At 41.0% G+C, this 13,246-nt stretch overlaps 1 protein-coding gene across 1 annotated transcript; it reads right to left on the bottom strand.

The window, feature by feature from the left end:
* Positions 1–475: 475 nt before the first annotated feature.
* LOC141431924 (rab3 GTPase-activating protein non-catalytic subunit-like) lies at positions 476–12,744 on the bottom strand. The gene is given in 10 exon segments (XM_074093216.1): positions 476–2,237; positions 3,765–3,962; positions 5,794–8,319; positions 8,622–8,871; positions 10,943–11,092; positions 11,489–11,660; positions 11,826–12,001; positions 12,003–12,073; positions 12,148–12,359; positions 12,430–12,744. Coding segments are annotated over 10 exon segments (4,011 nt in total). The 5' UTR covers positions 12,512–12,744; the 3' UTR covers positions 476–2,063.
* Between the last annotated feature and the right edge of the window lie 502 nt (positions 12,745–13,246).

Below are 13,246 nucleotides of genomic sequence, written 5' to 3'. Positions count from 1 at the left end.
AATAGTTCACACGAGATTCCATTGTCGATTGAGCTCTTCACATACACTATTGAGTTGGTTTTGCTGTTACTGCACATGTTTCCTCACATTGTTCCTGAACTGAAATCTCACAAGATTTCCATTAAATGTAACCCTTTAAAACTTGTACTCCACAACGTTTCGAGTATCTTTCAATACAGATTTTTGATCAATATAGACTCATTCTGCTGATACATGACCTATCCATCCATTTCCTACGTTTATTAAAATTTTCCAAGCCAAACCAATACAGTAAACATAGACAGTAGCTATTTGAGCTTTATACCATTGCGTAAAGATTACTTTTACATTGAACTTGGTGGTAGATATATCTGTCGGCGTAAAGATGGCTAATAAAATAATTTACTTGTCCCTTTAGTTTATTGTCACAGGACCAGCTGTGTGTATTTCTTATTTTTATATAATGTAATGTCGTTTTAAAAATGAAAGCCCTTAGAAAACAGAAAAAATATATAATAATTAATTGATACTTAGCAAACAAAATATAAAACTTTATTTTAATATTAACATTCAAGCGTACTTAGCTTGGAGGCAACCCAAACAAAAATAATTCAGTATAAAAGCATTATTCCTTTAACGTGGTGGCGACAACAAAAGTACCGGATCTATTCACGATTATAATATCACTAGTAAAATAAATTCGCCTAAACGTAGTTTCGAATAACGCGTGTATTACGAGTATACTGACCTCTTAAGGCAAAAGCCGGTACTAAAAATAACGCATTGAGTCATTTTTACCATTGTGTAGCTTAAGACATTCTACATTAGATAGTATAAATAACTCTTAGTGTTTTTTTTGGAGATACCACCTTTTCCTGTAAGAGGGCAGTATAGTCACAAAACACAGATAGTTCAAAAATAAATCTCCATACAAGTGCGCTCGAGCGACGCACACATAGACACTGCTCACGGACACGATATATCTCGGACCGGTTGGGACCAGTGCGAGCGCGAGTGCCATCCGCTTGAGACACGCGTCTGTGAACTTTTTTGTGCAATAATGGAGCAACAAATTGTAAATCTGTTTAAAAAAATATACCTCGTTAAGTTTCTTGCCGGATTCTTCTCAACAGAGGTTTTTCCGAACCGGTGGTAGATTTTTTTTGACATTCATAAGTGCTTTAGATTAGATTTTTAGAAAAATATGTCTCTGTCCTTTGGAGGACAATTTTGCCAGTGTCTAGTAGGTTTTGCCGTTGTACGGTAAAACAATTCTAGAAAACGAAATATGAGAGGTAATGGTGGATGAACGATGACAGCGCGAATCTCCATAAGTGCTTGTTTTAGCCTAAATTGAATAAAGATATTTTGACTTTGACATTGAACAAAAAAAAAGTTATTATAACTGTTCAGTGGACGGTTGTTTAAATTAAATAATCGTGAATTTCACCAATAACGAAATCGTCACAAGATATTTTCTGTGACAAATTTATAATACCACAATGACATTGAAATTAAAATATTTTAGTCATCATCATCATCCCAGCCTATATACGTCCCACTGCTGGGCACAGGCCTCCTCTCAGAATGAGAGGGCTTGGGCCGTAGTTCCCACGCGGGCCCAGTGCGGATTGGGAACTTCACACGCACCATTGAATTGCTTCGCAGGTTTGTGCAGGTTTCCTCACGATGTTTTCCTTCACCGCAAAGCTCGTGGTAAATTTCAAATGTTATTCCGCACATGAATTTTGAAAAACTCAAGAGGTGCGAGCCGGGGTTTGAACCCTGCTTGAGAGGCGATAGGTCAAACCACTAGGCCACCACGGCAAATATTTTAGTTATTAATTTATATTTCCATTCTTCCCGTTTCATTCTCAACAATAAATCAAACAACTAGATATGAGTGCCACTACCACGATAGTTTTTTGGTGCATAAGCCATAGTTGACAACCTTAGAGCGACCGCCGAGCGTGGGTATGAAAAGTGAAGTACATACAGGAGACTGACTTCTGAACTATATGTGTTTTGTGGTATGGTGTCATGAGAAACAAGTTTCTATTACAATACTTAATAAATAATTACAACTACAGTTTCTTTCTTATCAAAACTTGGCAGCTGTCGATTATAAGTTGAGTCAATTTAACATCCTGGGGATCTACAGGATCTTTCGACTTCATTTCAACTTGGAATAGAATTTTTTGTAGCACTATCACGGTCGTTTCTAATGAAGGATGTGCTGGTATTGATGTATCCAGTACCTGAAACAACAATGCAACTTAAGACTTGATTAGTTTAATTCAGCTGTTTTACTTTGCGGATGTTCATGTTTATAATTGTTTTTTCTGAAACATGACATGAAATATTAACATTGTGTTACAAATAATAGGCTGAGAAGTATCGCGATGCAGGCGCTGTGACTCGCCTGCCTGCGCGCGGTCACTAGCGGCCTGCAAAGAGATTTCATACAACTTTGCAGGCCGCTGGCGCCGCTGGCCGGCAATGTGACCTTCTTTTGTTTCAACGCGCGCTCTGCGACATGGCCTACGCCGAGCAGCACCCGCAGCCACCCGCCGCCCGCCAGCAGCCAGCCCAGCGCGACACGCGCGCACACAATAGGGCGACCAGACTAGCGTCCCGCCAACTTGATTTCTTGTTTTTTTTTATTTTATTTCATGTCATGTTTGAGAAAAGCACTATACACATGAAGATCCGGAACGTGGGGTTGCCGGCCTCGCTACGCTGGGCCGTCTATATTTGCTTGGCCGCTAACCCCCTACTTCCCGGCCTCTACAGTAATATATAGCGATGCGATGCGATGCGAAGCGAAGCGATGCGATGCGATGCGATGGATTGATGGATGGATGGATGGATGGATGGATGAAATATTTCCTCACATTGTTTGAGAAAAGCACTATACAAGCCTCGGCCAGAACAGGGATTGCTGGACTCGTTTTATCCTACCGTTACCGTTTTAGTCTACCCCGAACTCGTCCATCAATCCCTTACTTCATGGCCTCTGCAGTAATGTACTATTATTCAATCAACCTCTTACTTTTTTAATAAGTTTATTCACATAAATGACCTAAAATTATGTATACATAAATGTTTTTTTGTAAAAAAAGTTTGTTTAATACAATGGCTATACTTAGGTATATTCAGTAATCAGTCATTTATATTGATATCCAAACTATGTAGTTTCATACTGGTACAGGTATGCCGTATAAAGTTTGAAGTGATCTGATCAACGGAAGTGGCTGACAGATTTGACCTAAACAAACAAACATTGCAACTTAAATGAAAGCTTGTAATAGTACATTACTGTAGAGGCCGGGTTGCAGGCCAAGCAGATATAGACGGCCGAGCCTAGCGAGGCCGGATAGGGATGCGAGGCCGGCAACCCCCACATGAAATAAAATAAAAAAAACAAGAAATCAAGCATGGCGGGACGCTAGTCTGGTCGCCCTGTTGCGTGCGCGCGTGTCGCGCTGGCTGCTGGCGCGGCGGCTGCGGAGCGCGTTGAAACAAAAGACGGTCGCATTGCCGGCCAGCGGCCTGCAAAATTGTATGAAATCTCTTTGCAGGCCGCTAGAGTGACCGCGCGCAGGTAGGCGAGTCACAGCGCCTGCATCGCGATACTTTTTAGCCTATTATTTGTAACACGTCAATATTTCATGTCATGTTTGTGAAAAGTTAAATATGTGGGAGGCCTATTTCCAACAGTGGACGTCCTACGGCTGATATGATGACAATTTTGAAAAATGAAATTGGCCGGTGTCTGGTTTTACCGTGTTCTGCAGCCGCTTGTAGAGATGCGGGGGCACGGCGACGATCCACTCGGGCGGGTTGGGCGAGTGCTCGAGGCTGCGTTTGAGGCGTTGGGTGCTCAGAGCCAGGAGTGGCGGCAACGCGCCCGCCGGCGCCCGCAACCGGGATATAGCCTCGGCCGCCAGTGAGTCGTAGCCGACGTGGTAGAGACCAATCACCTAAAAGTTTAGTTTGTTTAGCGGAACAAAGACGACGATATACTAAGCGAGACAACAGTATTTAAAATTTGTCACGTTTATGTTTCGTGAAATATCTAAATAAAATCATTTGCGGGTTGGGTTTAGCAGCTCAGATTTTTTTAATGAATAGAACGTCTGACATAGTGACTTAATGTTTTTTACTAATATTTGAATTTGGAATCGTCGCGATTTGTTTTATGGGTTGAATTCTAGTTTTGACATGCGATTTTTCTATTATAAATAGGTGGGGTTTTGAAGCATTTCAACCGCCATATCACGTGTGTTACTAAAATCCAAGGGTACACCATGAACAACCACACACCACACGTGATGGTGGTGATTGGAATTTTTTGTTATCGGACATATTAGTCGATTTTCGTAACACACGGGAAACGGAGTTACAACATTATGATTGGTTATTTGGAGTCTTTTTGTATTTTTTAATTCAACTCCTGTTACTTTTACGGTCATCCCATAAAACCATATCGAAAATACAATTATATTAAGATTGGTTTTTTGGAATCTTTTTGTATTTTTTATTTCAATTTCAAATTATTACTTTTACGGTCACCCGTAAAACCTAAATTGAAAATACAAACTGAAATATTTATAAGCACAGAAAAAACAGAAAAATAAGACTATCACTGGGAATCGAACCCAGGTCCTCGGTAATCCGTACCGCGTGCTATACGATACACCACTGATGGTCAATTATATTAGTTATTATTATTAGTTATTGTATTTTCGATATGGTTTTACGGGATGACCGTAAAAGTAACAAATTTGGAGTTGAAATAAAAAATCATAATGTGATTGCTTAGTAGCGACATCTCTTGTCTGGGTGAGAGGTTAGTTCCGAAAGGGTGTTACGTCTCTCGATGAGAGCGAAACATAGATGTCGTTAGTGCTGCTGCTTAAGTAGCGTAGTAGAAAAAAGCAACCTGAGATATGTGTGCATAGGAGAAATTCGTGTCTGTACTCCTGTCCAGTAGTGGTGTAGAGGTATGGCACGCAGCACGGAATGATGAGGACCTGGGTTCGATTCCCAGCGCTGGTCTCTTTTTCTGGTTTTACTGTGCATCCATGTCTCAGTTTGTATTTTTGATATGGAGTTAAAACACTTCAAATCCTTGGTAAGGATTCAAATCAAATAAAAAAAAATGAATGAAGGTTGTTTTTACTTATTCTTGTATATACCTTGTATACTAGAGTAAACCCGCGGCTTCGCACGCGTAAATCATTAGATACAGCAGATGAATTGAAATTCCGGGATTTTAATAAAGTCTCGAGAGTTAAATTAAAACACCCATGGCAAATTACATGACTAAGCCCAGCGGTTGTTGTTTCGAAATTTTATCCCTATCCCGTGGGAATATCGGGATAAAAGTAGCCTATGTGTTATTCCAGATGTCCAGCTATCTATGTACCAAATTTCATGACTCTGAGCACAGTGGTTATTAGTTCGAGAATTTATCCCTATCCCGTAGGAATATCGGGTTTAAAAGTATCCTATGTTTTAATCCAGATAAACTTTTTGCCAAATTTCATCCAAATCCGTCTAGCCGTTTCAGCGTGAAGAAGTAACAAAAATACTCACTCACGCACTCACTCACAAACTTTCACAATTATAATATTAGTAGGATTTCGGGGATCTCGGAAACAGCTCCAACGATTTCAATAAAATTTGGTATGTCGGGGTTTTGGGAAAACGCTTGTTGTCGAGTTTTAGCCCGAGCAAAGCTCGGTCACCCAGGTACTAATGTACAAAACGAGTGGTTGTGGTTGCTTACAGACTTGTAGCTTTACTAACCTGTTGTCTCGTCAAAAAATCGCTGTCAATGTTCCACAGTTCCGCCAGCACGGCAATCTTCTCCATCCACCGCGAGCATTCCTCGCTGTTGTAGCTAGGCGCGCCGGCCACCGCCCCATCGTCGCAGCTCACAGTCTCAATCGCCGCGCGAATCAACTTCGTTACAAACTTCATGCGAGGATTCCGCAACTTCTCAGAAGCTTTCATACTTATTTCTCTTTTCGCCACACTGCCCGTAAGAGCTTCAAAAATGTACTGGTAATCGATATCATACAGAGTATCCAGAGGTTTCGACACCTTTACGTTAAAGTGACATTGGTAATATATCGTACAAGATATCTGATAGTTTAGATTTAAGATATCGTTATTGACTTTTTTGGTATCTTGCGCCACTTCTACTAAAGAAGGCATGCTGTCATCCCAGATCTTTTCGTACTGGATTTCTCGCTTCTCGTGATCTATAGACGTAGTCGAATATTTTAGAAACTCGTCTAAGTATTGTGTCGTGGCTTCTAAAAAGTTGACCAAAACCGTGTTGCCGAAGCCGACGTCCTGCAGGCACAACGGTTCTTTCGGCAGTTTGCCGACTTTACTGACGAGGCGACACGATGCTTCGAAGACGTGTCTGATGTACGTCGCCCATATTATCGCAAAGAGGCCTAGCCGTAAATGCGCGTCGGATATGTTCCTCAAGCAGCCCACGACAGCGAGGAGCTTACCGATGTGTTGCATGTCTGCTTGCCAGGCCATCGCGTACTCCCAGCACATGTTGGCGATGATGTAGTCCGCTGATGTACTGAGCGGGAACTGCTGCCGTAAAAGAGATAGCCACTTGAAGATTTTTGGATTTTTGTCCACATGTACTCTGTTGTTTTCCAAGAAGGGATAGGAGGCGCTATCTTCGTCGTCGGACTCGTCGTCGCCGACGCCGGTCTGGTTTTCCATGAGCTCATTGGCTACGATCGCTTCTGGGACCACGCCCATACCGCACAGCCACTTTGCTATCAGTTCTGTTACGGAGCCCTTACCTCTTGTGTAAATGTACTTTAGGTTTATGCTTATGTCGTCAAACTGTAGTTTTGGCAGGTGATTGCCGTCGAATTTGTCTTTGAACATAAGAATTATGGTCAGGAGAGAAATATCTTCCAGTTTACCGATCAGTATACCCCATTTCGCATTCTCTTTCGTGAGAGACTCCCACGCTTCTTCTTCAATTTCAGAGTATTTTATTTCATAAATTTTGGAGACGGCTTTGCAAGCCATAGCCACGATCATGCTCCGTAGAGGACAAGACATGTTTACGAGCAGATCACGGATGTCTTGCCACCAAGGATACACTTCGTTGTATGAAATATTCCTAGCTTCTTCCGCCGCGTAACTCGTGTAGTATAAAACGGATATAAGTTTCTCTATTAGATCGATACTTATTTCTTCAAGCGGCATGTTCATTAAATGCATTATGACCAGCTTCATTACTTCTTTAGGGTCAATGGAACTGTTTTTAAGGATAGAGGTCAACATGGCAATATCATTCATTTTGAATATGGCTTTGAATACGTCAGAAGCTAACTTATTAAGTTTTTCTACAGGTAGTTCCGGCTTCAAAACCAAGTATTTGGAAGTTTCTTCTAGCAGGAAACAAGAAGTAATTTCCTTAAATTCGTGACTCTTGCTTTCAGCAAATTTAACTCTTGCATGTTGATGTTCTCTATAACCGTTTTCTTGAGAAAGTATTAACAATCTCTCTAAAATACAATTATCATCTTCTAAGAGGTGGAAGTCTGGTCTTTCTTCTTCTTCTTCTACATCTAGACTAGTGTCCTCAGCCAAACCTTTCTCGATATTTAAGTAATTATAGATTTTTGTCATCAATTCTGTCATCTCATGTGTGGGTTCGTTATTTATACTTCTGTAAAACAACGTAAGCAAGCCGAGGTTTGCAAAATATCTTTTGGTCAGAAGTTCTTGCGATGTCAGTGAATCTATGCTTTCAATGTTATCCCAAAATAATTTTAAACACGAGATCACTACTTTTGACGGTATTTCATAGTTGCGAACCAACATTTCCAGACAGTGTTTTTGTAAGTCCAATGTTTTTAACTTGGAAGCTTTATCAACGATTTCGGTTTCGAAATTGTCTGTTCCGCTCAGTGTTTTCTTAATGAATTCCCGCAAGTCCCGTAATATGTGCAAATCTTTGGATCTATTGGAGTGTTCGCCTTCTAGAGCGTAGAAGAATGGGATGACGAACTTCTTAAGTTTACCGTCCGGGTCGATCAGCACGCATTGCATTTCTGGCAAGTTTAGTTTCTTGTGCGTGTAACTTTTTTCCGCCCCCACGAGCCCGCACGTGTTGTAAATCAATTTGCCGTTCTTGGTGGCAGTAAATACGGCCACTCGGTTGCCGCGCTGCATTAGTCTTATGTCAATTAGGCCTTTTTTGGGGTTGTAAATGATTAGAAATGTCGCTTTACGCACTTCTTTAATAACTGAAAGCTGCGGCTTTTTACTATCTTGCTCAAACACCTGAAATAAAATAAAGAGGAATATCATGAAAAACATGAATAATATGTAATTTTATTTTAAAAAATGTATTGAAATCGATTACGTTGATCTTAAGAACAATCTTTGTATGTAGACTTGCCCACATGACCGATTTAAAATGTACCACTCAATATAATGCGTCGAGTTGAGAAACTTCGATGGCGCGTTGTAGGATGTGGACTTTCTATATCTGCTAACTAGGAGTCGCTACACACTCGTTATGTGAATTTGTGCTTTTTTGTAGCACGATCTAAAGACGGCAGGATATCAGAGGATCAAGTCACCTGTACAAAAGCGCACTGTGCGTCCCGATACCCCTTGAACAGCCGGATGAGGTGTCCGCGCGCGACGTCCAGCACAGCGACGCGGCCGAGCGAGTCGGCGACGGCGGCGAGGCGGCGGTCGGGCGCCACGGCGGCCACGGCGCCCGCGCGCGCCCCGTCCCGCAGCGCCGCGCGCAGCGACAGCGCCTCCACGCGCACCTGCGGCTCCTGCGCCGCCGTCGCCTCCGCCGACCCGCCGCCGAGCCAACCCCTGCGTTACAATAACAATAAAACCCGGATTCAGCCTTTTTGCAGAATTATTGTTTGCCTATTATTTCATTTTCCAATTTTCACTGAAACCAAAAAGAAATCCCAGCGTATTATCTTATGCTTTTATAGAACGCAGTACGTTAGGTTAGTTACGTTTGTTTTCTCAAACATGACATGAAATATTGACGTTGTGTTACAAATAATAGGCTAAAAAGTATCGCGATGCAGGCGCTGTGACTCGCCTACCCGCGCGCGGTCACTCTAGCGGCCTGCAAAGAGATTTCATACAACTTTGCAGGCCGCTGGCCGGCAACGCGACCGTCTTTTGTTTCAACGCGCTCCGCAGCCGCCGCGCCAGCAGCCAGCGCGACACGCGCGCACGCAACAGGGCGACCAGACTAGCGTCCCGCCATGCTTGATTTCTTGTTTTTTTTTATTTTTATTTTATTTCATGTCATGTTTGAGAAAAGCATTATACAAGCCTCGGCCGGAACGTGGGGTTGCCGGCCTCGCATCCCTATCCTATGTATATCTGCTTGGCCTGCAACCCAGCGTCTACAGTAATGTACTATTACAAGCTTTCATTTAAGTTGCAATGTTTGTTTGTTTGGGTCAAATCTGTCAGCCACTTCCGTTGATCAGATCACTTGAATCTTTATACGGCATACCCGTACCAGTACGAAACTACATAGTTTGGATATCAGTATACCTAAGTATAGCCATTGTATTAATAGTAGATTATAGTCGTGGCCTGGAAGTAGGCAATTGCTGGCTGAGTATGAGTATTAAACGGACGAGCTTGCGAGTCCGTTTAACTAATACGAAGCCAGCAATAGCTATTCCAGCCGAGACTAATATAAAGCTTTTCTCAAAAATGGTGAATAATTCTGAAATATAATAAACTTTTTCTCAAAATATATTATAAAATTTAATTTTATTCCAATATTTTTTTATGCTTTCCCGCCTTTTTTCATTAAAAATAAACTGCAGGTGTATTTTTCCACCGAAAACACCACTAGCTATTTCAGACCCAATAGAAAAAGTCCGGAGTTCAAAATATTCTGATACCGGCCATTAGACTTGGCTGTATACGACTTGTGCCAACATTTCCATGGCCTTTTTAACTTTAAAAAAAAATGTGACTGATTGCAGGCGCGCTAATTCGTTATTGTCGAGCTAGCGCGCCTGCAATCTTTTTAACTTTTTAATTTTTCGCTGACCATAAACTATGCACTTCACCTTCTGATATGTAAAGAATAATGTCAAATTTTACGGACATTTATGAGAAAAAATATTTTAATTTCATTTCATACAACTTTGCAGGCCGCTGGCGCCGCTGGCCGGCAATGCGACCGCCTTTTGTTTCAACGCGCGCTCTGCGACATGGCCTACGCCGAGCAGCACCCGCAGCCACCCGCCGCCCGCCAGCAGCCAGCCCAGCGCGACACGCGCGCACACAACAGGGCGACCAGACTAGCGTCCATCAACTTGATTTCTTGTTTTTTATTTTATTTCATGTCATGTTCCAGAAAAGCACTATACAAGCCTCGGCCGGAACGTGGGGTTGCCGGCCTCTACAGTAATGTACTATTTATGAAAGTTCTGACAAAAGTATAGTTTCAGAGAAAACCCGGAGTTGGCAAATGAAACATTTGGGAAACGTGAGTTCGGAAAATGGCAGAGAATCATTAAGACCATTTATTTCGGAAATCATGGCCCATACACTAAATACCTTACAAACTAGCATACATATTTATAATAAATAAAAACACAATATTTAAAACTAATTAGCAGGTGAAAAAAAGGCGTTACCCCAATGTCTCACTGTTCCTGACATCGCATTCATCTACAAATACAGACATTTGTTACTAGCCTCTACCCGCGACTTTGCATTTTCCAATATTTTTTCTACTCAATTCTAGATTTTATCTTCTTACTGAGTTTAAACAATACCCCCCTGATGGTTGATGGAGTGGATAGCTGGATGGATGATGGTTTTTTTTTGGCTTAACTTAAAACCTACGGCTCCATTTATACCCTTCTGGTACGGAATTCTATCTAGAGATACTCACGGCAATGCTGATTTTATTTTATGCGCAACTGCCCTGGCCACATCTTGTAATGGAGGTGTAGTGCCACCCTCCAGAGCGTAATGGAAGCCCACATATGGCTTGACTCCTGCTCCAAGAATCAGAGTATTCATGGGAGGGATGGAACGATACCTGAAACCACATTCAACATCAGTATATCTACATTAAAACAACAGGACACAAGTGTAATAAATAATGTAGAGGTAATTCAGCTTAATAATTATTCCGCTAATAGCAAGCCAATTTCTATATTACAAATTGTTAAAACATTTCAATTCTAATCATAGACTATGGCAGATTTAATGGTGATTTACTAAAGTATGGTTGTAAAATGACCTTCACTAGTTGTCTGGCGCGTGGATATTATTACGTTTCCTATATTTTAGTAGTGTAGCAACAGCAATATTTACATACAAGCAACAGATACATAAGGATAGATCATCAATGTTCATGCTTTGGGGCTACATTGAAGACTGCAGTTGTCACCAAACACATCAGATTTATGGCATAGAATAGGAAAATACATACCAAGTATCATATCCTCCATAAGTGGAGGCAGAGAGGAGGTGGTCATACGAGTTTTTGAGCTCCAAGCCAACAACAGCTGCATCATTGATCTGCTCTTGGTCGCTGAAGCTCCATTTCCGAATACTTAGACTTCTGTTATCCACAGAATAATTTTCCTGGACACCAGCTTGCACTATAATAGAAAATAAATGGGAGATACTTCAACACAGTGTAGGTCTAGGTTTGGACAAGTTTATTGTCAAGATGTTTCAACACTGGAGACTTCCAGCTGGGACATAATGCAAGCTTAGTCAATAAGAATAAAGAATGTGAATCACATAAACATAATTAGTCATACCTTTTGCCAGCTGAGCCTTGGCACTTCTCAACAGCTGAAATAAGCTAGTCCCTGAAATGATGCAGACACTGGTTTGAAACAGCACATGGATGTCATCAGGTAGAGTCCCATAGGATCCTGTGTGACACGATATCCGCATCACTGGGAGTTCATCCAGCTTTTCCATTGACAACAGTGCCCAGTGTTGGTGTAAAGCAAACACTACCATTGTTAAACCCTACAATAATACAAAACCAGTCAGGGCCATTCTGAAAAATAGAAGCAGTATAAACATTTGCCATCTACTAATCATAAAACTTGATAAAATCATGTGAATACTTACTTGAGATGATTGATGCGATGGACAAATCGACAGAGCTAGCATAGCCGTTATATTAGAAGGCAGTGAACCACTCCAAGATATCAAGTACGTGTTTCTGTCTGTCGAGCGGATCCATTGCGAAGTGAGCAGGCACAGGCGACTGCGGTAGCCCACTGCCAGCAGATTCCCGCAGGGCGACAACGACACCGTACATTGAGACAGCCAACTTGTGTCTAAGATGAACAAAAGCTCATAAGTTATTTGTTACGTATTATAATAATACTGTTATGGAACTTATTTTACCTTCTTTTTCGGGTATGAACAAAGCTCGTCCTAAACTAGAAATATCCCCACAGTCAGCGAATACCAACACCTGGCACGACATTTTTCAGAAACATTAACGATGTGTTAATCAAGAACTTGCTAAACAGCAATAAAATAGAATTATTCAGGAAATTTTGTCGAAGTTGTAAACAAAGCAAAGAGTATATTGGTGAAATCTATTACACGATATTGGTCCGATTTAAGCTAATAAACTATTTTGAAAACACTATGTCAGTTTATAATCATACTAAGTAAATAAATATAATTCATTCAAAGGTCAATTTGGACTATAATAAGTACAGCTGTCAAATCAAAAGCTGTCATGTCAAACAAAAACACTGTGTTCAGGAATGCGCTCCTCAAAGGAAATCAAATGAAAATTAAAAATAAACTAACAATAAAAAAATCTCATCAAAATCAGATCATCCATTTAGGAGCTACGATGCCACATTCATATAACATCTCGTCGAGGGTTAAATAAAATGAAAAGAGTTTTCTAGAAGAGTCTAACATAGAACGCTACCTAGAGAAATTTTAATTTCAACAATTTCTGAACTAAATGGAATTGTCATTGTCACATTGTCAATATCCATTCCATCCCGAAATCCCGAATCCCGATTTTTAGAACGAATGGGATGGGATGAGACTTCTGCAAAAACTATATTTTATTTTACTTTTATTTGTGCCTGATTCTATTTCGGCGCAATCATTAGGAGGTTTGTTAACGTTATAAATCATAATGAAACCTATTTACGGCGTAATCCGAAGAAACGAAATGTGAATTACTTAGTTTTAT

This window comes from Choristoneura fumiferana, chromosome 10 (assembly GCF_025370935.1).
Source record: "Choristoneura fumiferana chromosome 10, NRCan_CFum_1, whole genome shotgun sequence".
Lineage (NCBI taxonomy): Eukaryota > Metazoa > Arthropoda > Insecta > Lepidoptera > Tortricidae > Choristoneura > Choristoneura fumiferana.
The sequence above is the reverse complement of the archived record's forward strand: the minus strand, read 5'-3'. Positions and strand labels throughout refer to the sequence as shown.